The following is a 25,650-nucleotide window of genomic DNA, read 5'->3' on the forward strand; positions in this document are numbered from 1 at the left end:
TTCTGCCGTATACCTCTACCTCACTACCTAGCTCTATGGCATGCATCAGTGGTCTCAACCATTTATTATTTCTTTTGGATAAGATACCATCCCAGCAGGATATATTCCCAAAAGAAGTTATGGCAGGAAACCAAATATAGACCCCCTTTTCCTCCCACCACCAAACCACGCCCTCTGAATCTCTTTGACCGTGGGCCCACCTCCCTTGTATTGGCTGGGTACAGGTTGGTGGTGCCTCGGCCCTTCTGTTCTTACTCTACTATCTTTTGTTTTTGTCTGCCACGCCATTCCTGCCGCAGCAGATTAGTTCTGTTTCGTCCACTACGTGTTTTTGTCTTATTTCTTCATGCGTTTCCTGCTGCATTTGTCATTTCCTTTAGTTTGACTCTTCCTTCACGCAATTCCTGCTGCTCCTTGTTTCCTTCCATCGTTCTTTTTCATATCAGTTCTCACGCCTCTCTTTTTTTATACAAAAGGATTTGGGCGTTTGTGGGCCAAATAATGTTGATTGGATCAAAAGGGCATTGAGCCCAATTTATCTTCATCTGCCGAAGCCATCTTGCCAGAGAACTGTATTCCGCGGTAAAGCTGTATTCTGCGGCAGACTTGTATTCTGCGGCAGATTTGCGTTTTACCATAGATTACTTTCACTTGCACTTCTTTCTTTGGACCCTTCTTATTCTTTGGTCTTCTTGGTGGGCCTTTGGGTCTTGCTCTTTATTGGGCTTTCTTCCTCATAAGCCTTCGGGTACATATTTGCAAAAATGGGCATCAACAAGAAATTAAATGATTTTTATTTTTCTTATAAGAGATTTGTGGTTTAATCCCCATCTACACCAAAAACCTATTAATGTCTTAAATTGATGATAGAGTTATCTTTAGGAGCGGATGTTATAGATTGAAACTCTCTAAAAATATATATATATATATATATATATATTATGATGATTGAAAATTCAATAACTTTTTATTTGATTAATGTGGGGGCCTTTTTTGCTATGTTGGGCCGGGCTGACCCTTTGTGAATGTAGGCCCAAGTGTTCTGGGTTGCAGGAGTCGAGACCGGGCCAACTGGAACTCAACTTGGCCGATTTGTGCGAGAACTATGCCTCGTCTGCCAGGAGGGTACTTACCGCAGACTGACCTGTCCCAGAGAAGAGCTTGCGGCAGGCAGATACAATTGATAAAACAAAATCATATGTTCTGGAATGACCAGATAGTTCTTTTAATAAGAAATGACCAAACTATAATAACATCTAGCAATCTTTGACAAATAAATAGTAAGGGCAAATGGTAATAAAGATTTAATCCACAGTTTATGTAAATAAATTCAGTTCGGTCCACAAGAGTAAGGCCAAAGAGAAAGAACGCCTCTTCTTAACGCAATTAACCTCCGAGGAAAGAAAACGGGGTTCCTGTCGCGGAAGTTAATAGGTTTGAGGGAGGCGGACCTGAATGGATACTTTCTCAAAATAATTATAGAAGAGAATAGGGATTCGAGAGGGAGAGAAAGGAAGGGGCCTATCGGTGCATGCCACTCTCACTTGCTCCTTTTTTTTTCTCTTTCTTTCTTTCTTTTCTAGTCCTTTCTTAGTAATTTCCACTTTGGTCATTTTTTAGTGTTATCTTCCTCTGTTTTTCTAAGCAAGTTGCAGAGTATTCTCTTTTTTTAAGTTGCGTTGTATTGCTCTTGTGCTTATTGTTGTTTTTGCACATGGCAGAGGCGTCCTTTTATAGTGCCTACCAAGACCGATTTTCGTTTGGTCTGGGCGCACTCGCAGACCCTTACTGCTGTCTGTGAGCCCATCTGTCACAGATATAGACAACGTTTTGTCTGTTAGTCCACCGCGGCACCTTGTCCTGCCGCGGTGGTGTTTCTCTCTCCTATCCCTCATGGCATGCACCTATTGGTCCCCACTCAGCCTTGCCTCTTTTGGGTGATATGCCATCCCAGCAGGACGTATTCCCCAAAAGAGTCTGAGCAGGGACCTCAAAACAGGCCTTCCCCTCTCCCTACCTCCAAACCATGCCCTCTTACCTCTGACCCATGACCCCACCATGTCCTGTATTGGCTGGGTACAGGTTGGCGGTGCCTGGGCCTTGCGCGTTGGTTCATGTCTGAAGTCTGCCTGCTGTCCATGTATCTGCCTTCCTCTGTTTTTCTAAGCAAGTTACAGAGTATTCTCTTTTTTAAGTTGCGTTGTATTGCTCTTGTGCTTGTTGTTGTTTTTGCACATGGCAGAGGCATCCTTTTATAGTGCTTGCCGAGACCCATTTTTTTACTATTCTACCCTCTAACCGTTTTTCGTCTGGTCTGGGCGCACTCGCAGACCCTTACTGCTGTCTACGAGCCCCTCTGTCACAGACACAGACAACGTTTTGTCTGTTAGTCCGCCGCGGCACCTTGTCCTGTCGTGGTGGTGTTTCTCTCTCTTATCCCTCATGGCATGCACCTATTGGTCCCTACTCAGCCTTGCCTCTTTTGGGTGATATGCCATCCCAGCAGGACATATTCCCCAAAATAGTCTGAGCAAGGACCTCAAAACAGGCCTTCCTCTCTCCCCACCTCCAAACCATGCCCTCTTACCTCTGACCCATGACCCCACCATGTCCCGTATTGGCTGGGTACAGGCTGGCGGTGCCTGGGCCTTGCGTGGTGGTTCATGTCTGAAGTCTGCCTGCTGTCCATGTATCTGCCGTGTTCTGGACATTTTGCTTGCATTGCCAGTCGTTCGTCCTTGGCTTTTCCCAAACTTTTACTTTGATTTCCCATCCCACAGGGTCTGGATTTTACCGAGTACTGGGCTTTGTGTTCTCTTCAGTCCAATTCTTTAATTGCCTTAGCTTCCCGCCGTGTTACTCGGCCTTTCCTGCCTTGGCGATTTTTGTTCCTGCTGGGCCTCTTTTCAGGCCTGCTGTTCCTTTCTTTCCCCTAGTGGCTTAAGAGAGCCTACTGGTGTTCTTACTCATGGGCTCCATTGTCCCTTTCCCTTTTTTCCCTTTGGGCCTGCGGCCCTTTTACTTTCCTTGGGCTTCCTCGGCCCATTTACTGACTTTGCTTTCCCATGGGCTTTTACTAACTTGATTGGGCTTTCCCGGCCCAATCTCCTCATACTCATCCTTGGGGTTCATGGGCTTGCCATCAACCCCTACTTTCTTTGTTTACATTGCCTTGGGCCTGCCGCGGCCTATTCTTGCTTTTTCATAACATACATTACCCATGGGTGTCATTTCTCTCTTTCCGGGCCCTTTGGGCCCATTTACTTCCTCAAGACCCATTTATTCATGTTATGGGCCTGTGTCCTACCTTTTCTGCCGCTTGGGCCTAACAGTCTTATTCCATGCCTGCCACTCTTATTGCCTGCTTCGCTGGGTTGGGCTGGCTTTACAAAAATGACCCTCAACAGTAACTCACAATTACTCTAAGGCAAGGTTTGGAAACAAGTTTCAGCCAGATTTATTGCATAAATTACCTTTTCTACTACTACTTTTTAAGTACTTATATCTCTCTAATGAGATAATACTTACATTTAATGTGTATCTTTACCACCTAGGATGAACACATATCTTGAAGTCCAACTTCATGAATTACAATCAAACTACAAGTCAATATTTGTACAACCAGTAATCATCAAATCCTCACTTTGGTGGACAAGCATATAATCCCTCATTCTCCTAAGATATTTGAGTATATGCTTTACTCCCACTTAATTAAGTAATCTTTGATTCAATTGATATTTGCTTACCATGCCCACTGCAAAATAAATATTTAGCTTAGTATATAGCATAGCATAAAAACTTCCTATAAATTTAATATAAGGAACCGTCTTAGTATGCTGTTCCTTTTATATGTCTTAGGACTATAGTCCTATATAAAGGAACTTCAAACTTACAAGGAAAGAATCATTTCTTAAAGTATTCATGCTATACTTAATTAGAAGCTAATCTATTTAAGCAGTTTGAGATAGACCCAACATCCTAATTTCTGAATTTTAACAAAGTTATAATTCTTAGGATGTAGCTAGTCTTTCCCAAGTACTTTATATCAAACTAAACTAGACAACCACAAATTCCATTGATGACAATAACTTTACATCATTCTAAATGATTAGAATGTCATCAACATACATTAAGAGATTTATTATACTATATAACTTTTACACACATAAGGCCTTTTAATACTTGATCAAAATCAAACAATTTGATTGCTTGATCAAAGATGACATTTTATGATTTAGATGCTTGCTTTAGTCCATAAATGGACTTTAAGCAACTTGCATGCTAAACACTACTAGTTCTTTGCTCTGAAGAAGTCTAGTTACATCATTTAGATGTCTTCCTCAAGATTGCTACTAAAAAAAGCTTTCTTGATATCCATAGCCATATTTCATCAAAATGAAATATAATGGATAATAGAATCTCGATAGAGTCAAACTTCACTATTAGTGAAAAAATATTTTCATAGTCGAACCAATTCTTTCTGAATAAATCTTTTGCCACTAGTCTTGACTTTGAAGGTTTGCACCTTCAAAACTATCAATCTCATTTTCTTGTAGATCTATTTGAAAACAATAGGTTTAATGCCATTAGGCACCTCTACAAGTTCTAGACTTTAAATAGAATATAATTCTATTCACATAACCTTGATCTAATAATCGATATTCATATCATCTATTGCCTTTACGTAGGACCGAGGATCAAATTCATATCCTTGTGGAATAACTACAAAAGTTTATTCCAAAACTATGAATTTATTTTGGTAATCCTCCCACTACGATGTTGTACTAGTGTAAGAGTTATCTATAAAATAATGTCTTATTGTGTATCTAATACAACCAACTCATTTCCAAATGTATTTTATAGTTGTCTTACAACAAATTTCGACATTTTTCTTCTAGAACAATTTATCTTTAAAAGAGCCCTATTCCTCCTTTATGTATGCACTAACTTAAAGAAGTCATTGGAACTTCATTCCTTTACAAAAAGGAACCCTAGATTTTATTATCCTCTAAATAGAATTCATAGATTGAGAATATAATAAAATAATGGTTCTAAAAGCCCATCTTTCATCAATCTTGAATATCATTTAGATTAATAAGATCTATAGACATAAGTGCCAAAACATACAATTACAAATGATGGAAATTTTCTCTTTATAAAGTAAAACATGTAAATTTCCATCTAAAAGACAATCATGGACAATGCTTAGTTTTACCAAAATAGAAACGCTTTCCTTTTTATCATACTTTTAAGTCTAATTTCCTTTTGGCAACTATTAGAGCAACTAGCTTGTCCAACTGTTTGGTATTATAATTCCTCTTCTTACTACCCTTACCTTTTGGTTTAGGCTAAGAATTCAAATTAAATCATATTGATCCTAGCCTTAGCTTTTAGGATGTCTTCCATTGCGTAGAACTCTTATTTGTATTGTTGGCAAACCATGATCAAAACAGGTTGTTTAGTCTTGTTTAGGCTTGCTCAAAGTTGGGTCTTTCATTTAAAGTTGGAATCGAGAGGCTGCAGATGTATTGGTGCATTTCGGCTTGATTTGATCGACCGAAAGAAAGACTCGATCGATTGAATCTCGGGCAGAATTTTTTTCTGCAGAATATTCCAGCTCAGCCTTAACTCATTAAATGTTTTGGGTTTTCTGTTTTTACTCTAGGTATATAAAGCAAAACCCTAGCCATGTTTTTAGAGTGGCTCCTGTTGTATTGTTGCTCATACTTTTCTGTTTTGTGTAAATCTCTTGTGAGATCTAGAGGAGTTTTCCTTTACACAAAGCTTAGGGTTTTCTAGGTAGAGATTACTTCAAAAGGTTGATGATCAACTCGGTTGCTGCCATTAGAGCTTAAAGAATAACAAGCGTGGGTGCTTGTAGCTGATTAGAGAATCCAAGAAAGGAGTCCGTGGATTCGGAGCTTGCATGTGGTCGTGTTAGTAAGTTCTACTGGTGGGTAGCATTAGGAAGTCAAGCGGGGAGCTTGTAAGTCCTTTTGTATGAACTTTAATTCTTTCATAGTGGATTCAGGTTTACGTTGAGGATAGCTAGGTCAAATCTTCCCTAGGTTTTTTACCGGTTTGGTTTTCCTGGGTGATCATATCTTGTGTTATTTATTATTCTGCTGCTTTATATTTTTGATATGATTGTATGTTTGTGATAACCTAGAATTGCATAATTTGACTAAGTAACAACTTGGCTAATTAACTAGGTTAATCTGGTTGGTTTAAGGGGTCTAAAACCGTTCAAGTGGTATCAGAGCGGGTAGCTCTCTTATTGGAGATTTTTTGATCTCTGAGCTGATCCTTAACCCCTGTTATCTTGGAGTATGGACACTCTCTCGTTGTTCCTCCTCACTTTGATGGGAATAACTATCCTTATTGGAAAGTAAGGATGACAACATTCTTGAAATCCATTGATGAGAGAGTTTGAAATTTCGTTGAGTACGGATGGGAGAAACCCACTACTCCTGTGAGTGAGTGGCAAACTTCTCAAAAAGAAGCAGTTGGTTTCAATAACAAGGCTATGAATGTCATCTTTAATGTTGTTTCCATGGAGGAATTTAAGAGAATCTCTAATGTTGAGGTTGCTCATACTGCTTTGAAAATCCTCCAGACTGTGCATGAAGGCACAAAGGCGGTTAAGATTAACAAGCTGCAGTAATTAACTTCTAAATTTGAAAGCATTAGAATGTCTGATGATGAATCTTTTGATGAATTCTGTGCTAAATTGAATGATATTGTTAATTTTGCTTTTAATTTGGGTGAAATCTATGATCAACCTAAAATTGTTCGGAAGATTCTTAGATCTTTAACTGAAGATTTTAGACCCAAAGTTACTGCCATTACTGAGAGCAAGGATGTGGACTCCATCGTTGTTGATGAACTTGTAGGATCTCTTCAGTCCTATGAGTCTGACCTACCCAAAACTTCCAAATCCAAATCAATGGCTCTTAAGTCTGTTCATGATGTTGAGGTTGGTGGATTTGATGATGAGCTCTCTGCTACAGAGATTGCGTTCCTTGCCAAGAACTTTAAAAACCTTTCTTAGGAATAACAACAGAAAAGCAAGAGGTACAAACACTGCTGAAACTAGAAACTTTAGGAAGAATGATCCCTCTAAGGTTAATAACTTTGAAAAACCTAGAGATAAAGTTGGTCAATCCTCTAACAATTCTTTGGGTGCTCTGTGTTTTGGCTATCAAGGGTATGGTCATATTAAAACTGAATGTCCTACATTCTTGAGGTTTAATGGTAAAGCTATGGCTGTAACTCTTAGTGATAATGAGGTTTCTGATGATGAGACTGGATGTGACGAGGATTAAGACTTCATTACTTTCACTGCTACTGTTGTAGTCAATGAAAGTATATCTGTTGAAGAGAGCCTTTCTGATGGAGAACTCTCTGAGGATGCAGATCTTTAAGAGGCCTATAATAAACTTTGCAAAGTTGCTGCAAAGGATGCTATGAATGTTAAACTTGGCCTGAAGAAAATTGATTCTCTTGAGCTTGAAAAGAAAAATTTGCTTGTTAAATTATTTAATGCTAATGATCTTTTGAATCATGTGAAATCTGAGAACATGCTTTTGCTTGATAAAGTTAAATCTTTGGAACATAATTTATTTGTTGCTAGATTTGCTAGTTTTAAACTTAATCAAATGCTGAATGTTCAAAAGTATCCTTCTGACAAATCTGGTTTAGGATATGTTGAAAGCATCTCTGTGTCTGCACCTACTTCCACGAACTTTGTTCCTTCATTTTCTTCTGAACCTTTCGTGAGTGAGGTTGTGAGTGAAACTGTTAAACCCTTTTTGAGTGAGGTTGTCCAACCTATAGAAGTTTCACCCACTAGGAAGATTAAGGTTGATCTAGGAGAGTCCAAACCTAAAGATTCTACCCTTTCTAAAGACAAGATGCATGGAAAACCTGCTTTGTTTTGTCATTTTTGTGGAAAGTTTGGACATATTCGTCCTAACTATTACAAGCTACAAGTTGCTAAGAGAGCAAACAAACAAAAGTGCCTGTGCCTCAAGCACAAGATCCTTTGGCACTCATTGGTGAATTGGTAAAGGCTTTGAACCTTTATTCCAATCATGGAGTTGGAAATTACTCGAATGTGAATAAGAACTCCAATGCTCGTGGTGCATCTAAAAGGTTTTGGATGGAAAAGACTCTATCTAATTGAGTCTTTCTGACATGATCCTTGTGCTTCATTGCTCATTCCTTTGTGACCATTGTTCTTTGGTTTTTGTGTTTTTGTGCTTTTGTTCTAGGACTTGCATTGCATTACATTCATGCATTTCATTCTAGGATTTATTTGTTTTTTTTTTTTTTTTTTATAAAAAAAAAAAGGGAAAAGCAAAATATGTTTGGCACTATTTTTCTTGGTCTTTGAAAACAAGGTTGGTCAATTTATTTACACATAACATGTCTTGTGTACCTTGTTTAGCTTTGATGAGTTTTTTTTATTGCACTTTACTAGTTGAAGCTTTGTAGTGCATGTTGTGTGGGAAAGATGTTTATGGTGTTTATCACTTTGTTTTAATCTTGAAGTCTCATTTTATTTGACTGTCGGATTTGATCCTTTTGAGAAAGGCATAAATAACCATCTCACCACTGTTCACTAGCCAATCATGAACACCTTAGTGCATATCATAAGATTTTGTGCTCGAGAAAGTATAGCACATGCACAAAAAGAACATAAGGTGTAGCCTCGATTAATTGCTTAATGTTTACAATTAGTGTGTACTATTAGGCTTGATGCCAATCCACAAAAAAAAAAAAAAAAATAATAATAATAATAATAATAATAATAATTAAAAAAAAAAAAAAAAAAGAAGTTCTCTCAAAAAATTTGATAAAGGAGAAGAAGAAGTTCATATATATATATATATATATTGAGAAAGAGGGATAAAGGATAAGTAGATAAAAATAATTAAATTATTGTTGCACCAATTTGGTGCAAACAATTGATATGATATCGATTATTATTATTATTATTTTTTGTAAGTGAAAAGCATTTTTAGGTCCTTCTCTTGAAAAAGTAAAGCATATTTTTTTTTTTGGTTATTTAAAATGAAAAAAAAAAATGGTGGTCATATATTATTGTATCCTCAACCTCGCGCCAAAAATTTCAAAAAAGCAAAATCAAAATTCTCTGAGAGAAGTGAGAAGTGAGAGGCACACAAATGTTGTTCTCCTACGATTCACAGAAACAACCAGACCTTGAAGAAGAAGAAGAAGAAGAAAACATGTACTCGAATAGAGAAGAATTGGCACAAGTATGCTGTGAAGGTCACCGATCCACACTGAATCTCCAAAGCCAAGAAGGATCTATTTGTCTCCTCTGCTTCTCCAACCTCATCTCCAACCCTCTCTCTCCTACTCTCCACGTTTCCTACGCTCTCTCTCAAATCTCTCAATTTCTCATCTCCTCCTCCCATTCTCAATTCCTCGTCTCTCCTCTCCTCAAAGCTCTATCTTCCTTCGACGATCAACCCATAGCCAATCAGCTCATAAATCTCATCCTCAATCTCTCATCCTCATCCGAATCCTTCTCTGCTCATTTCGTTGTTACACTTTCCCACCACCTCGCTTCCCGCGCGTTAGCCTGGACTCGACCCCACCTGTTTACGGTATTTTCAATATATATATATATATATATATATTTTACTTGATTATCTGCCTTCTTCTACTCATTGATTAATTATATAATAATAATAATAATAATATAACTAGATGCTTACACATAATAGAAAACAATTCAATAATAGTAGTGATTTATCAGTTGTTGATTTTTAGATCTCCACTGAGTATTATGAATAGGTCAATTCCCATCAAAATTTTAATAAAGTTAAATTGGATACAACAATAATAAACTAATTTGAATTTTGATTGTGCTTCTTTGACTTTAATTTTATATATATAATATGATATGTTGCTTATAAATAAAAAAATAAAAAAAATTATTTGATGTGTTTTAGATGATGCGCTAAAAAAGGAATGCAATAAGAAATATAACAAATAAAAATTATGCATTAGGATCTTAAAATAAATTTATCAATGGTTAGGGTTAGAGGAAATGGTAAATGTAATTATTTATCTAATAATTCTAACACTTTCTCTCGACTCCCCTTTAATTTAAATGAAAGGTAGGGTAAAGACAATGTTTAAATTAAGGATCTCGTGCTTTGATACTATGATAAATTACGGATTGTAAGTTTAAGTAGTATAGAAGAATTGAGGAAATTTAAATTTTTAAACATTACTGACTGACCCACACTCCATTTCTATGAACAGCTTCACTGCTTAGGGGTTCTTTTGAACAGTGAGACGAATAATCTGTACGCCCACATCAAAGATAAATATGGCCTTGTTTCCAATCTTGTTGCAGGTCTTCAATTGCCAAGGTAACAAAAAAAAAAAAAAAAAAGCAGCCTGGGAGTGGATTTGTGAGAATTTTTTAGTATTATACTTAAAAAAAAATTCCTTTTTATGACAGTGAGGAGATCCGGGGGGAAATCCTGTTTGCTCTGTACAAAGTTTCTATGTTCCAATATGCATCAGAAGATGGTGATGGAACTGATGTTTTGTTAGCCTTTTGTCCTAAGCTCTTGCACCTGGTGGTGGATGCCCTCATCAAGACCCAAGTTGATGACGTCCGCTTGAATTGTCTAGGTTTGTCATCTCTTTCTTCGTTTCCTGCACATTCAATTTCTTATTTCCTTTGGGAACTCTAGTTGGAGATGTGACCAGTCCACCATTTTGGTCAGGATCAAATGCCAAGAGCCTTTTCGATTTTGGTGTTTAAGAGCCTCAATCACTAAATCATCATGATATTATTAGATGGTGATGTGAAGGTCTTTTTAGTTTTGACATTAATATAAAAGCAATTAGATTTAATTTTTCTTTGACACATTTCAAGTGGGTTTGGAAGGATTTAAACTCTAAATGTCTCCGTTGGAAACATTGGAAAGTGCCATCTTACCTAAAGGTCATTGGCAAGCACTTGATTTAACTGGCTCATAAACAAGTAATGAGTTTCATCAAAGACATCTTTAAGCCATAACAACAGGATTATAGGATCTTGTGTATTTAAATGTTAACATGATTTTTGAGATACTAAAATTGTTCAAGCTAGCTCTAAAAAACGCGGGTGAACTCTAGAAACTTCTTGTCCATATATTGGACTCAACTATAAGGCAAAACTTGTTGAATACTATATAGCCACAAGCAGCAGTTACTCTTACACAAATGAAAAACTCACCAGTCCAGATGCCACTATATCATTGTTGAGTCATGATCATTTCGTTTTCATCAATATGATTGTTTCTTTCAGCTAACAGTTTTCAAATCATTCTTGCTTAGCGCTTTTGACGGTTTTCGCTCAGAGAGGGTTTTTCGCTAAGGTGAATGCAAATGAGGCAAGCAGCATTATTCTATATGAAGCAGATAACTTCATGCAAGGACTAGAAGATGGAAAAGATGGGCCTCGTTTGAATATCATTTTTGCTGAGGCCATCAAAGGTCCATTGCTTTCGTCAGACAGACAAGTCCAACAGAGCACACTATATTTACTGTTTCATTATTTGTCTTGCGAAGGTGCTTCAAGACAGCAGACCCAAGTCCTGGTGGAAGAAAATATTGCAGATTATGTGTTTGAAATACTTAGATTGTCAGGTGAACTTACATTGCATATTAATTCAAACATAAAGCAAAAGGTACTCTGCATAATTTAACATGAATTGTTAAGAGTAGCTGCTGTAACCAGAGATGCTGCCTTTTAAACAGGCCAATGATTGATCAAATCAAATCAATTGCTCAGTTCATGGAAAATTTTGCATATCCTGTCTAGTCTGCCTCAATATTTCTCATTAAAAAAATTGTTCTTGGAAAACTTGATTCTAATTATGTTATTTGCCAAATATCTCCTAGCTAAATGAATTAATGTGTATCAGCCTTGTGCAGTTTGTATACTCTTTAGGTCTCTATATATATATATTTTCAAATTTTAAAAAATTAAAAGTGAATTTATTGTCCTGCAAACTCTAGTTTTGTGCTAATGACTTTCTCTATTGACGAACAGAATATAAGGATCCAGTTGTCAGCTCTTGTATTCAGGTACTTGATCTCTTGTCAACAGCAGAGCAAGCTTTCAAACAAAGGCTGCTTGTTGGGTTTGCAACTCTAATTCCAGTAGTACACTATGTAGCTGAAGTTCCTCTTCATCCTGTTCAAAGTCAGACTCTAAAGCTCGTATGGAACTATGTTTCTGATTGCCTGGGGATGTTATCCACTTCTCAAATAGAAGAGTTAGTTCTTGCTTTAACAGGGATGCTTAAAAAGCATACCGAGGGGAGGATGGGCATGCTTCCTGAGACATTTATACTGGTCTGCTCAGTCTTTGTAGCTCTAATGAAGTTTTCTTCTTCCCATGGGACTCCAAATCTGGCAAGACCAGTGCAAGAAGCATCTAAACATGCTGTTTTAGCCTGTCTAGATATCCCTGAAAAACATCCTGGACAACTTTTGCATTCCTTATACCTACTTAAAGAGGCGTATCTGTATGGTCATGAAGAAAGCTTTGCCGAGTCCTGTAACATGGAAATACGAAATTCTGTGGTGGACATATGCACAGCACATTTATTACCTTGGGTTGTAACAGCCATCAATGAAATGGAGGAGGAGATCGTCCTTGGGGTGCTGGAAACTTTTCATTCATTACTGCTTCAAGATTCTGATATCCAAGCGATGGAGCTTGCAAAGACCCTGGTTTCAACATCTTGGTTCAGTTTCTCATTTGGATGTCTAGGCTTATATCCCTCGGAAAAAATGAAATGCAGAGTATTTCTGATGCTCAGTTCACTTGTGGACGTTCTTCTGGGAAATGATTCTGGGCAAACCATTAGAGATGCTGCCTTATATCTTCCATCCGATCCTGTAGATATGCTATTTTTACTTGGGCAAAAGAGCTCTCATAATTTGGAATTGTCTTCTTGTCAATCTGCCATTTTGGTGATATTATATACCAGTTCTTTACATGATGAAAGGTTATTGAGCTCGACTCTTCATCTCGTTCTTATACTCATATTTGAGGAGGTGGCACCTTATGTAACGGGGATATGCAACGTCTTTATCACATGTGTGCGGGATCCATGAAAGTGGGTTCTATAAGCATGCAAGAGGAGTTTTGCATACATCTGTTGCATAACATATTTCTGTTTTAAGAATATACTTGTCATCTTCCTTTCCTTACATTTTAAATATCTTCTTTTCCAGACTTGCAGATGAGAAATCAGTTTTAGCTTCGCTAGAGCAGTATCTTCTAGTTAATAGTAGTGATTTACAATCTGGGGCTACCAATTCACTGGCACTGATGCGAGTGGTGAATCTTTATGGTCTTTTTAGGGGTCTTGCCAGCATGTCCTCCCAAATTCCCTACAGTTTGAAAGCTGAGAGGATCCTATTCCAGCTATTGACTGAAAATGAATGGGATTTGCCTTGTGCAATAGTTCACTCAGTGTCTTTAAAATGGTTGTTTCAACAAGAGAAAATAAGCGAGCAATTGTCTTATCAGGTTCTGCAATTCTGCAGGAGCAATATCTCAAATGGGACTGACATCATCGTCCATGGAAAAAATGATCGAGTTCCAAATGCACAAGCATTTGCAGAGCTAGTAGCAACAGGAGATAACTATGGAGCAACAATTTTGGTTTGCTTGTTGATACAGCTTGCCAAGGATGAAGGCCAAGAGCACGACATAATTTCAGTGGTTAATCTCATGCAGATTATTATTAACATCTTTCCAGCTGCTTCAGACCAATTATGTTTGCATGGCATAGGGAAGGCAATCTACACTCTTTATTATGATTCAAGCTATGCATCTTCCCCAGCAATATTAATGGCCACCTCAGTTCTGAGTTTTAACATTTTAAGTTTGGTGCAGCCTGAAATTCTTTCTGATGATGAATATTGGCTTGCAGTGACCATGAAGGTGAATAATTTAACTTTGATCAACTCTATTTTGCTTGCAGTTGTGTGAAATTAATCAGAAAATACACTTTATTTTGTAGTTAATGGACTACTTTAACCTCTCAGCGGTAGCAGATAGGTGGAATCATCAAAGTCTCTTAGTAATTGGAATATTTTCCCTGATTTTGTACCACTCCACCAATGGGATACTTGTAGAAACTGCAAAAACTATTATGTATAATACTTCTCTGGTCTCTGCAATCAACAGCATGATCTGTGCTGCCAGCTTCATAGGGCCTGCATTGGTTGATCAAGATGAGGGAACAAGCAAAGGACAAATTTTGATATTTTTGCTTTTACTAAATTACTTCTCTTTAAGAAGGTCAGTATCTCCCATTTAATACATTAGTATGATTTTATGTTGTTGAAACTAACATTTATTTTTTGGTTGCTCTAGTTTGCCTGTTGTTCTACCAGGGTTTATGGACTGGCAAAAGTTCTTTGATCCACCAAATGGGACACAGCCACTGTCATTCATTGGCATCCGTTGCCATGACCTGTGCAGACTCATGCATTTTGGGTCTCCTCTGGTCAAACTTGTTGCTTCCTACAGCCTGTCGGAGTCGCTCACCAGATTATCAGACCAGCGATATAAAATGCAGTTGGAAGTGAAATGTACCATGGGGTACCTAATGTCTGTAATTGCTGTGTTAGAAGGCTTAATTTTTTATAGTGATCTCAGAGTGGCTTTGAACTGTAGCCTCTGCCTATCAATAATTTTGGGGTGGGAAAAGCTGGACATGCAGGAGACAATAATGATTGAAAAGATCAGTTGTAGGCTGATTGTAGAAGAGTTGGCAACGTCTTTGGCCGCTCCATGCTTAGCATCAAAATCTTTTATTAATCATCACAAGCCAGCAATTCATGTGGCTGTGGCATTGCTAAAACTCCAGAAGATTCCTGAGTGGATGAGATCCATTTTTGATGATACCTGCATATCTGGCATAGTTAAAAACCTTTCAGCTAGTAATCTAAGCACAGAGATTGTATTTTTGTTTCGAGAGCTACTGAATTCAGGGTTCCTGAAGACTGAACAAATTGCTAATCTGCATCGGGTGCTCCAGGTGACAATTCCTTGTTCTATATCATGCTTTTCTGTTCCTTTTGCTTTTCTTTAGGTTGTCTCCTAGGTTCAAAGTGCACTAATCAATATACCAACAGCAACAACAAAGCCTTAATCCCAACAGACTAATTGCTGTTGTTCAATTCTATAGAAATTTTACTCTTTATCTCCTCCTTAATTAACATGTCCCATTCTATGACTTCTACTAGTTTTATTCTAGTTCTTCCTCTTTCATTCACTCAATTTGAATCAAATTACTCTTCCTCACTAAGGCATCATTTGCTATTCTTTGCATATGACCAAACTATCTCGAGTGACTCTTCGTTATCTTTTCATCAATGGGAGCCATCCCTATCTTTAATTGATTTCTTCATTTTGTATCTTTTATATATTTCACCATCTATCGAAACATTTTCATTTCAGCTATATTTGTTTTATGAAAGTGTTGTTTCTTAGTAGTGGGATTCATTCAAATATAGCTATTGGTCTTATAGCAATCTTGTAAAACTTTCCTTTTTTACATCTATCCTGCACTTGTCACATGATTCACATGCTTTTATGCTACACACTTATTAATATATCATTGAAACAAAAAGATTAGTTGTTCTTTTTGTTGTACCCATAACATTTATGCATTATCATGGTTTATTTGGTTTAACCGTCACTATTGTCTCGCTGTCATTATACCTTAATTTTAAGACTTGATAGCATTCAACTCCTTGAAAGTTGAGATCAGAAGGAAAAAACAACTAATGGTATTGTAATAAAAAGGATGATAGCTAACAACTTTAATTACATATTTATGATCTTGTTGATATTGCAGGAATGCAGAAAACATAAGTATGCTGACAATACTCGAGATGATCGAGCAGATAAGCATATGAAGAAGATGGCTACCACCCCATGATTTGGAAGAAGTTTGTGAGTATCTCATTCACTTGATGTCATCCGATTCATCTCTAGATATGGATTCTAGAGGGTTACATTGCGGGAATAAGAGACTTTTAGAAGAGATAGAGTTGTTTTTTAGGACCTTAACATTGGAGGATGACGGCTAATGAAATCGTATTAATCCATTTTGCTTTTACTTGAATGAAGATTTCTCATTTGATCTTTTGTGGCACTATAACCTAGGGCACAAAAGGGGTGTAAGGATTAAGGTGCGATGCGGCTTTTTTTTTTTTTTTTTTTTTTTTTTTTTTTTTTTTTAATTTTTTTTATTATTATATATATTTTCCCCCTAGTATCATAATTTTCCTTTTTTAAAAAAAATTTAAATTTTAGATAAACTTGTTTTGAAGACATGAATTAGTAGGAGTGTCTCATTTGTAGGCATTTTAAGTAGAGTTGAAGATATATTTTTACCGAATTGTCTTCAAGTTTTTTCCTTGTTAAGGGTAAGATTTAGGGGTATTTCTGAATCATACAATATACAAATTTAATGAATTTTTGGATATCCAACATATATATATATATATATACACACATACACGCCTCTAAGCATGCGCGTTGCACGTACACAGATGCTCTTTTATTTATTTATTTATTTTGGGTAAAAATTAATAATTTTCATCTATTTTTATTTTTCAAACAAATAAAAAGGATAAATTTTAGAGATAAACAGTATCTGTATATATATATATATATTTTTGAACATGTGTTTGAAAGTGTAGTGATATAGAGAAAAGTTTGGGTAGCAAAAATAAGGTAAACGTGAGGGGAAAAATGCTAAATTTTAGATATTCTTTTTTTATAAATATTTTTAAATTGGAGGTGTTTTACTTATATTTGAATGAAAAATGCTAAATTTTAGGAAATAAAAAAAAATGAAGGTGAAGGGAAAAAAAATTTAAAATTTAGGAGTTCTCTTTTTAAATTTAAAATGAAATTTGTTATTTGACATTTATGATTTTATTTTTAAGAGAAGTTATCCTTCATTAATGAGGGTATTTTTGAACCACACAAAAGTTTAGTTCAAAAAGGGGAATTCTCTTATATATAGTACTAGACTCGTCACATTTTAAAATTTAGGAGTTCTCTTTTTAAATTTAAAATGAAATTTGTTATTTAACATTTATGATCTTATTTTTAAGAGAAGTTATCCTTCATTAATGAGGGTATTTTTGAACCACACAAAAGTTTAGTTCAAAGAGGGAAATTCTCTTACTAGACTCGTCACAGGCACTTTGCGCGTGCAATAAGACTTATGTAAGATAAAATTGATATTTATTTGTATGAATTAGTCATTTTGAGTTGATTGTGAGTTACAACGCAGGTCAATAAGTAATTGACCTTTTTTTTTTTGATAATCCAATAAGAAATTGACCTATTTATTTATTTTTTATTTTTTGAGAAACTGAAATTGACCTATTTATTAATTGTATTAAAATGTGACAATCTACTTTAATATAAACTCATTTACACTAAACACTAACACTAACTCACAATAAACTGTGTCGTGTTTGCGAGTCATGTCAAATATTGTCATCCTTATTGTATTAATTGAAACAATCTACTCTTTCAGTTCGAATTTGTTTGTTCTCTATTCTATTTTGAAATGTTTCAAAATATTTTTCTGTTTCTAAAATTAAAAACCATTAATTTACTAATGTTTCTATTATGTCTTTATTTTATTTTCAATTTTTTTTTTTGATAAATTAACTTAAGAGTAGGTTTGGAAACTTATACATTTTTATACAGCAGACAAGATAATAAATGATGTTTCCTCTTAAAAAGTTAGATTTTTGAAACAGAACAAATTGGGATGAGGAGAATGGTAATTTAGTTGTTTTTTTTTTTTTTTTTTTTTTTGAGAAGGTAGTAATTTAGTTGGTTAAGAAAGAGCATTGCACCAATAACAAGGTTGAAAGTATAATTTATGACCGATCATTATCATACCCATGCATCTTAAATAAAGTTCCAATTTACAATTTCCTAAGTACACCTGGCATAAACCAACAATCTCATGATTGGCTTCTCTTTTGATGGCCCTTAAAATTAGGTTTTATTTATTAATTTTTTTTGTCTTCCCTGAGTTTTCTTTATTTTTGATGGCTAAACAGTAGGCCTACTAAATTAAAGATCACATGGCTCCCATCCCATTACCACTTCCATTCTAGAAATGGGCCTGTGAAAGGCTAACTATTATTTTAGGAATTATTGTGTATGAGAAGTTCAATGCTGGCTATTTGCTAAATTACTGTACGACATTTCTACGTGACCACTCCAAATCATAGAATCGCACATCCTACGTAGCAAAGTGGTGAATTTTCCTGGTCTTGACGACCATCAATGTAGGTGCCTCCAATATCACCATTGTACATTAGAATATAAAGTTTCAACAAAGAATTGTAATGGGAACCTATGTTGACCCGACTGTTTTGAGCCAGGTTGATGGAACCATATTTGTCAAAATGTGAATTGTATTGTGAATTGTTTTTTTTAATTTTTTTAATATTATTATCATATTATATATTGTAAGATATACAAAAAATACCTAATAATATATTTTTTTGATGGGATAAAATTTAGTTATATTTTGTAATATATTCAAATTAGGACTAATTAAACCATCACTTATGTAATAATATTTAATAAATATAACTAAATAACTCAAACTAACACATGTTTATTTTATAACATAAAAATCCAAATTAATTAAACTCAAAATTAATAATATATAACATATGATCCAAAATAATACTTTCTTTTCATCATATTCATCATCTTGCTTAATTTACTCTCTCTAAGTCAATGTTATCACCATGTTCATTATCTTGTAAAATTATTTCTTCATTCACATTTTATTCATCAACATTACTATCTCTTCTTGCTCTTTTATTTTAATAATTTTTTCTTTATATTTCTTCCTTGCATTTTAGCTTCTTATAGACTTATAACTATAATATCAAAAATAGAAATAATTATATTGTCATTTAATGCCTTATTCATAGTATAGAAAAAAAAACTGTAATTACAAAAGTGAAGTGTTAAGTGTGTAGTCCAAATTTTGTAGGAGAAAGAAAGAAGGGGGAAGAAACTCATGAATGTGTTATTTTATTGGGTTTGGGTTCAATCAAGTAGTACTATAATTTTGTGATAAAAACAAGTCTAATAACTAGTTAGACTCAAATAAAAGCACAAATTAAATAAATTAATTAAAAAAAATCATTTTTAAACTCACATGTGTATGTGTCGTATGATACATATGATTTTACGATATGGTGTGATTCATACGATACATATTCATGTACCGTACGACTCATGAGCAGTTACGATATAGTAGAGTTTTTTGTACACAATTTGATATGTTTCACTTATTGTATGATACTGACAATTATAGATGAGATTACTAAATTAAAAATATTGCTAGGATGTGGGTCTAGATGGGTTGAAACTTATTTTATTGGCCAATGCTCATGTGGCCTAATCAATCCCAATGGGCTACCTCATTTTTTTTCTTTAACAGACTGGGTTGATGAAGCATCATGTATATAGGTTAAAAAAAAGAAGTTAAGGAATAAGAAAGAAAGAAAAACATTCTATTAATTAGATATAAATAAAGGTGGAAAGCAATATATATATATATATATTTTTTTTTTGGGAGAAAAGAAAGCAATAAATATTTGATTGTAGTTTTTTTTTTTAAAAAAAAATTGTAAAATCTCTTTTAAATTTACAGTGTAAAAAAACGTGTAATTGCAAAAATTACTATAGGGTTAAACTTGACATGAAGATGGGCTAAGAATGATAAGAATTTTCTATATTTGGTAGGACGAGTAGGTAGGTCCTAGAAAAGCATTTTGGGTTAAATGTTATGCAAATATTAGGTAGTTGTTAAATAACGTATGTGGGCAGAAGGTAGAATATTTCTATTTCAAGTGGGTAGATACTATCTGAATTTGAAATATGCTATAGTAAGTGTTATTATTTTCATTAAAAATTGGATAACACCCCTTGAGTTTTGGGCTAATGAGTTTTGGGCTAATGCTAACTAATAGTTCATTTGAATTGAGAGGAAGGGAGATAATAGAGTAGATTTAGCACAAAATTAACTTATTTTTAGCTAACTCTACTTTACTCTCCTCCACTTTCCTTCCTTCTCCCCTTTATCCAAACAGCAGGCCATAAGTCCATGAGATTTCAAAATTGACCACTTTAATACCTAAAGACAACTTTGTTCCTAAACATTGTTAGCCCTTCGTTAGCTTTTCTCTCTTCTCGGTAAATCTCTCCTCCTTCGTCCCTTTCTCTCTTTCTAACCATAGATCTCTTCTCTTCAATTCACTCATCCATCTATTTCCCTAACCTTAGATTTGCCAAAACCACCCCCTCAGTAACAAAACTCAAATCCAAAAAACCCAGCAAACCCACCACCATATCTCAACCCACAATCACCCCCACTACAAAATCTACCCATTCTCTAACCTTAAATTTGCCATAACCACCACCTCAATAACAAAACCCAAATTCAAAAAACCCAGCAAACCCACCACCATATCTCAACCTACAACCACCCCCACTACAAATCTACCCAAATCAGAACCCATCACCGCCAACGAAAACCACCACTGGCCATAAAACTCAGCCAAATACACATCAACAAAACCCAAATCCAAAAAACCTATAACAAACCCACCACTCCATCGGAACCCACAACCACTCCCACTGCAAATCCAACTCAGCCCACAGATCTATTAGTTAAGACCACAACCACCACTTCACTACCATCGCTACAAAGCCTAGCACCATAAACCAAAACTATAAATCAAAACTCAAACCACCGTAGACCCACGCTCACACCACCTAAATCAAACCATCACCGAGAAAATTGCCCTCAAGCTCCTCTTACTTGCCTTCAAGAATGTCGCCGTGGTGTTAGGCTCGGTGGAGAGTGGTATGGAGGACTTGATGGATGACTTGGCTGAACAAATGTGTGATCCAATGGTGGAGTACTTGAAGGGGCTTAGGGATAATATTATGGGTTGTAGTGGGTTTTATTTTTTGGTTTGAGATCCATAAGAAAGGGATGGCTAAAAAGAAAGGAGAGGCCTGGATGAGAGAGACAGAGAGAGAAATGAGTAACGAAGGCTAATAAAGTTAGGATTAAATTGTCTTTAAGGACTAAAGTGATCAATTTTAAAATCTTATGGATCTAGTTAGCATTAGCCTAAATCTCAAGGAGTGCGAGTGAAATTTACCCTAAAAAATTTAATCCTAATTTTTACAAATTATAATTATAATATTGGTCTTTATTGACACTGTCATAATATGTTATGTGTTATCCATATTATGTGTTATCCATATACCCAAAAAAAAAAAAAAAAACATTAGTACTTTTTTTTAAAATTAATTAATATAAATGTGTGGCTTGCATGCAGTTGCATGAAATCTCACTATATATGTAAGGTTGAATTTAGTCAACCATTATGTTGGCTTTATTCCGTGCCAAATTTGCTTGTAATTCAGTACTTAGAAACCTTGTATTTAGGTGGGAATCTTGTAAGGGTAGTGTGTGAGAGAGTGTGAAGAAATGCTCAAGATTGTGCAGTGAAGCAGGGACTCGCGACTGGATCTCGCGGGTGGCTCGCGACTGGCAAGCCGCCAAATGATGCACACGAGTGAAGTATGCAAAGAAGCTGAACCATCATGCCAGCTATTGCACTACAAGACAAAAAGTCCAGACTAGCCATTCAGTTAGCTTGCGGCTTGAACTCGCGACTCAGTCAAGTCACGAGGCCAAGTCGCTAACCAGCTTTGTTTTGGAAAAATGATTCTTCACATTCTAAACACCCACCACTATATATAGACCGTTATACCCACGAAATGTAGAGAGCTTCTAGAGAAACCCTAAAGAAAAATAAGATTAACTAATCTACAATCTTTTTATAGAGACTCTCCAAATTCCTCTACTTTCACCCTTTCCATTGTTACATCCTTGAGACGTTCTTACCCAAATCTTTTTTTCACCATACCTACATCTGTGAGAAGATTATTTGGTGCTTTGGGAAGCAGTTAAGAAGGGACTAATGGTTATTGGTTGATGCTATGGGCTATAGCGAAATCCGGTAAGCTAGAAAAGATAAAGGTTCAGCGTAACCTCGTTGGAGTAAGAAGCTTGGAGGGCTTAAGTATACTGGGTAGATTAGGCTTGAGGGTCTATTGCTGTTCATGTATCCCAACTTCATTTTTTTAGTGAATTATTGACCGCTTGGAGGGCAGTAAAGAGGTTTTACACTGAGAGTTTCGGTTTCCTCTTTAATAACACATCGTTGTGTTGTCCTTGTGTTTGTATCTCTCTTCTCTTAATCTTTGCCATTTAATTTCTGATGTAGATGTAATTTTATTTGGTTTAGATTGTTTATCAATTCTGTTATAAGCTTATGTTCATTTTCCACACGTACATTGTTTGATATTAAGCTTGAATTGGTAATTTGTAAATTAGGGGTCTAAACGTTCATAGTGTTTTACACGCTATTTGAACATTCAATATCATTTTTAAGGATCTGTTTGGTTGGGAGGATGGAAAAGTAAGAGGATAAAAAATAGAGAGATGATGGAAAAGTGAGAGGATAGAAAAATTTTTAGTTTTCCTCATTTGTGTTTGGTTGAGAAGGTGGAAAAGTGGAGGGATGTAAAACTTTTTGGTTTGGTTGAAAATAAAGTTTGTATAAATTTATTCCTCTTAAATAAAACAAAAAGTAATATATTATACTTTTTAAAAAAATTGTGTACATATGAAAGTAGACTTTTAAAAAAATAGCATAAGAAATCACCCAAAAGTGTTTTCTTAAAAAAATAATAAAGATAAAAATTAAGAACAAAAAAAGAAGAAGAACCCACCACCTCACAAAACTAAAGAAAAACAAAAACAAAAACAAAACGTTACAAAGGAAAAGTCAAAAGAGGTATTAATAAATATTTTGACTCATTCATTCACTGTTAAGTTCCACTACTTCTCTTTCTCAAAAAAAAGTTCCACTACTTCTACATGGTTGTTGGGTTTTAATCAAGTAGTTTTAACTGTAGTTACTTGTTAATGAGCTGTTATGAGTGTCAGCTGACTCAGCATAACCAATTTCTTGAGAATAAATGTGTGTAAACCTAAGATTCTTTCTGATTCAGTTTGTTCTTAAAGAACCTATCTGAGCAAATAAATAAATTCACCACTTGTTCTACTTATTCTTAAAATTCTTCCTCCTCAAGAAAACCTGAGCACTACTTATTTATTGATCTTAAAATTAAAGGGAAAATAGGCAAAAAAGGATTGTACACGAAGCATAAGGAGAAACAATGAAAAAAGAGGAAGAAACAAAAAATCAAACACCAAAACATACCACCCAACAAGAAAAAATAAATAAAGGGCTCAATAAACTTTAAAGGTATGGTGCATATTTATATATCTTTGCAAGCTGCGAGTTCTCTCGTGTTCCTTCGCACCCATTGCCGCATTCCAAAGGTCTTCATCAATCAATCAGGTTTTTTTTGCCACAGTATTGCCAATCATCACTCCAAATCCATACCCAACCAAAACTATTTTCCAACCAAATTCAACATTTCATTCAGAAATTGAAGGCGAATGTGGTGAAGAATAAAAAAAATCCAACATTTCTTTGATAATGGATTTCCACACAAACCTAAATTTCCCTTTAATCGACTGTTTTTGAATGTGTCAAATTGTTTCCCTTGTGGTATTTATTTTTTTGATAAAAATTTCCCTTGTGGTATAAAACCAATGAGATTGTTATGAGAAACATTGAACTATTCAAGGAAAGTAAGTTTTGCTAGATGCGGTAGAATCTGCCCCGAGAGTCTATTTTGAGAAAGGTCTAATGATTCTAACATTGTAAGATTCCCTAAAGATGACGGGATATGTCTGTCTAGATATTAGACATCTCTGAAAAACCAGTGCAATAAGCATCCAAACATGCTGTTTTAGCCTGTCTAGATATCTCAGGAAAAACATCCTGGACAACTTTTGCATTCCTTGTACCTACTTAAAGAGGTCATGAAGAAAACTTTGCCCAGTCCTGTAACATGGAAATACGGATAACCCTAATACTTCCAACACCACAATATTCAACATATGCATAACCCTAATGAGACCCGACATAGTTAGTACTGGGCCATCTACATGAAAGGTATGCCGACACTGAAGTTCGCAGAACCATCATACTTACCCTAAGGGATTAAATTAAACAAAGAAAGACGAGCACAGTTAGAAAGCTTCTATTTAATCATTCCGTGTACTCATCAAGAATGCATCTCATGAACTAATGGTCAGTATTAGAGTGAATTTATATACTAATATTCTGCAATAAATTTTGACAAAAGTTACCAGATGGGAAATAAAAAATAACTTCAGTTTGACCCTATTCGACCCAAACAACCTTCCAAGCACCATCCCTGACAGCAAACCACCATCATTGCATTACACATACTATGCTACAATCACAGCAGCAAAGATGGTCTACCACAAAGCTTGAACTAGGCTGCTTCAACCGGTAACACATTCCACAAAGCATAGGGCACTATGATGTAGTAGATAGAAACAATTTTAATTTAATTTATTTATTTTTAGAAGTTAATTCCATTTTACTCTTGTTTTATTCGATTTTATTTTTGGTCTTATTAGTTAAGTTATTAATATTTTATTTTATTTCTTGATAATTCAATAGTTGGGGAGGAGAATTTGAACACTAGTTGTTTTCTTTTGGAAACACCAAGAAGTGCCAATTAAGCTACAAGGCTCTTAGATTTTATTTATTTATTTTTTTTTTGGGGATTTCTTAGAGCTTAGTTTTATAATTCAAAAATTAGGTTTTTGACCCAAGACAATTAGGATTAGGTAGGGTATAATCCTAGTAGTATATAAATAATCTATTGTCCTCTAATGGAGACAAGTTTACAATGAAAAAATTTTCAGTTGGAATTTTTTCAATGGCTTGATATTGATTCTAAGTAACCCAAGGTAGCCAAAGGTGAAAGGCAACCTTAAGGTGCCAAGGTCTTGTATTGCCCAAGGTGTGAGGCAACAAAAAGGCACTAGCCCAAGTAAAGCAAATCGCTAAAGTCTTAATATATTTATTATACATATACAACTTAAATCATATGTACCTAGTGTATTGAAATATTATAATGAAGTGTTTTTCAATGTGTTGCATGAAGAAATTAGGTCTATCAAATTATTTCAAAATAGGGTTATCATGGTTTAGGTTGTATTAGTTATTCTAACAATAGGTTTTATAACAAGCTTCCATATAAATTAATTAATCTAACAAAAAGTTTTACATCAAACTTCTGTAAATTAATCTAACTAACAATAGGGTTTATAACATGCCTTTTTAAAGTAATAATCTAATAACAGGTTTTACAACAACCTTAAATAAAAAATTTATAATTTATAATTTATAATAAATAATAAATAAATAAATAGAGAGGCTCTCGCTTTAGCACCTTTTTCATGGCTTAAGGTGGTCGCCTTGCTAGCCTAGGCCTCACTAAAGGCACCTTGCCTCGCCCAGGTGCCTAGGTGAGCACCCGGCTCACCTTCGACT

At 35.2% G+C, this 25,650-nt stretch overlaps 1 protein-coding gene across 1 annotated transcript; it reads left to right on the forward strand.

Annotated features, from left to right (window-relative positions):
- Positions 1-9,166: 9,166 nt before the first annotated feature.
- Positions 9,167-16,322, forward strand: LOC112039083 (protein PUTATIVE RECOMBINATION INITIATION DEFECT 1). The gene is given in 10 exon segments (XM_024071927.2): positions 9,167-9,635; positions 10,300-10,409; positions 10,502-10,677; positions 11,368-11,679; positions 12,086-13,049; positions 13,279-13,993; positions 14,073-14,353; positions 14,429-15,095; positions 15,918-15,994; positions 15,996-16,322. Coding segments are annotated over 10 exon segments (3,906 nt in total). The 5' UTR covers positions 9,167-9,188; the 3' UTR covers positions 16,153-16,322.
- The last annotated feature ends 9,328 nt before the right edge of the window (positions 16,323-25,650 follow it).

This window comes from Quercus suber, unplaced genomic scaffold (assembly GCF_002906115.3).
Source record: "Quercus suber isolate HL8 unplaced genomic scaffold, Cork oak 2.0 scaffold_410, whole genome shotgun sequence".
Classification (NCBI taxonomy): domain Eukaryota; kingdom Viridiplantae; phylum Streptophyta; class Magnoliopsida; order Fagales; family Fagaceae; genus Quercus; species Quercus suber.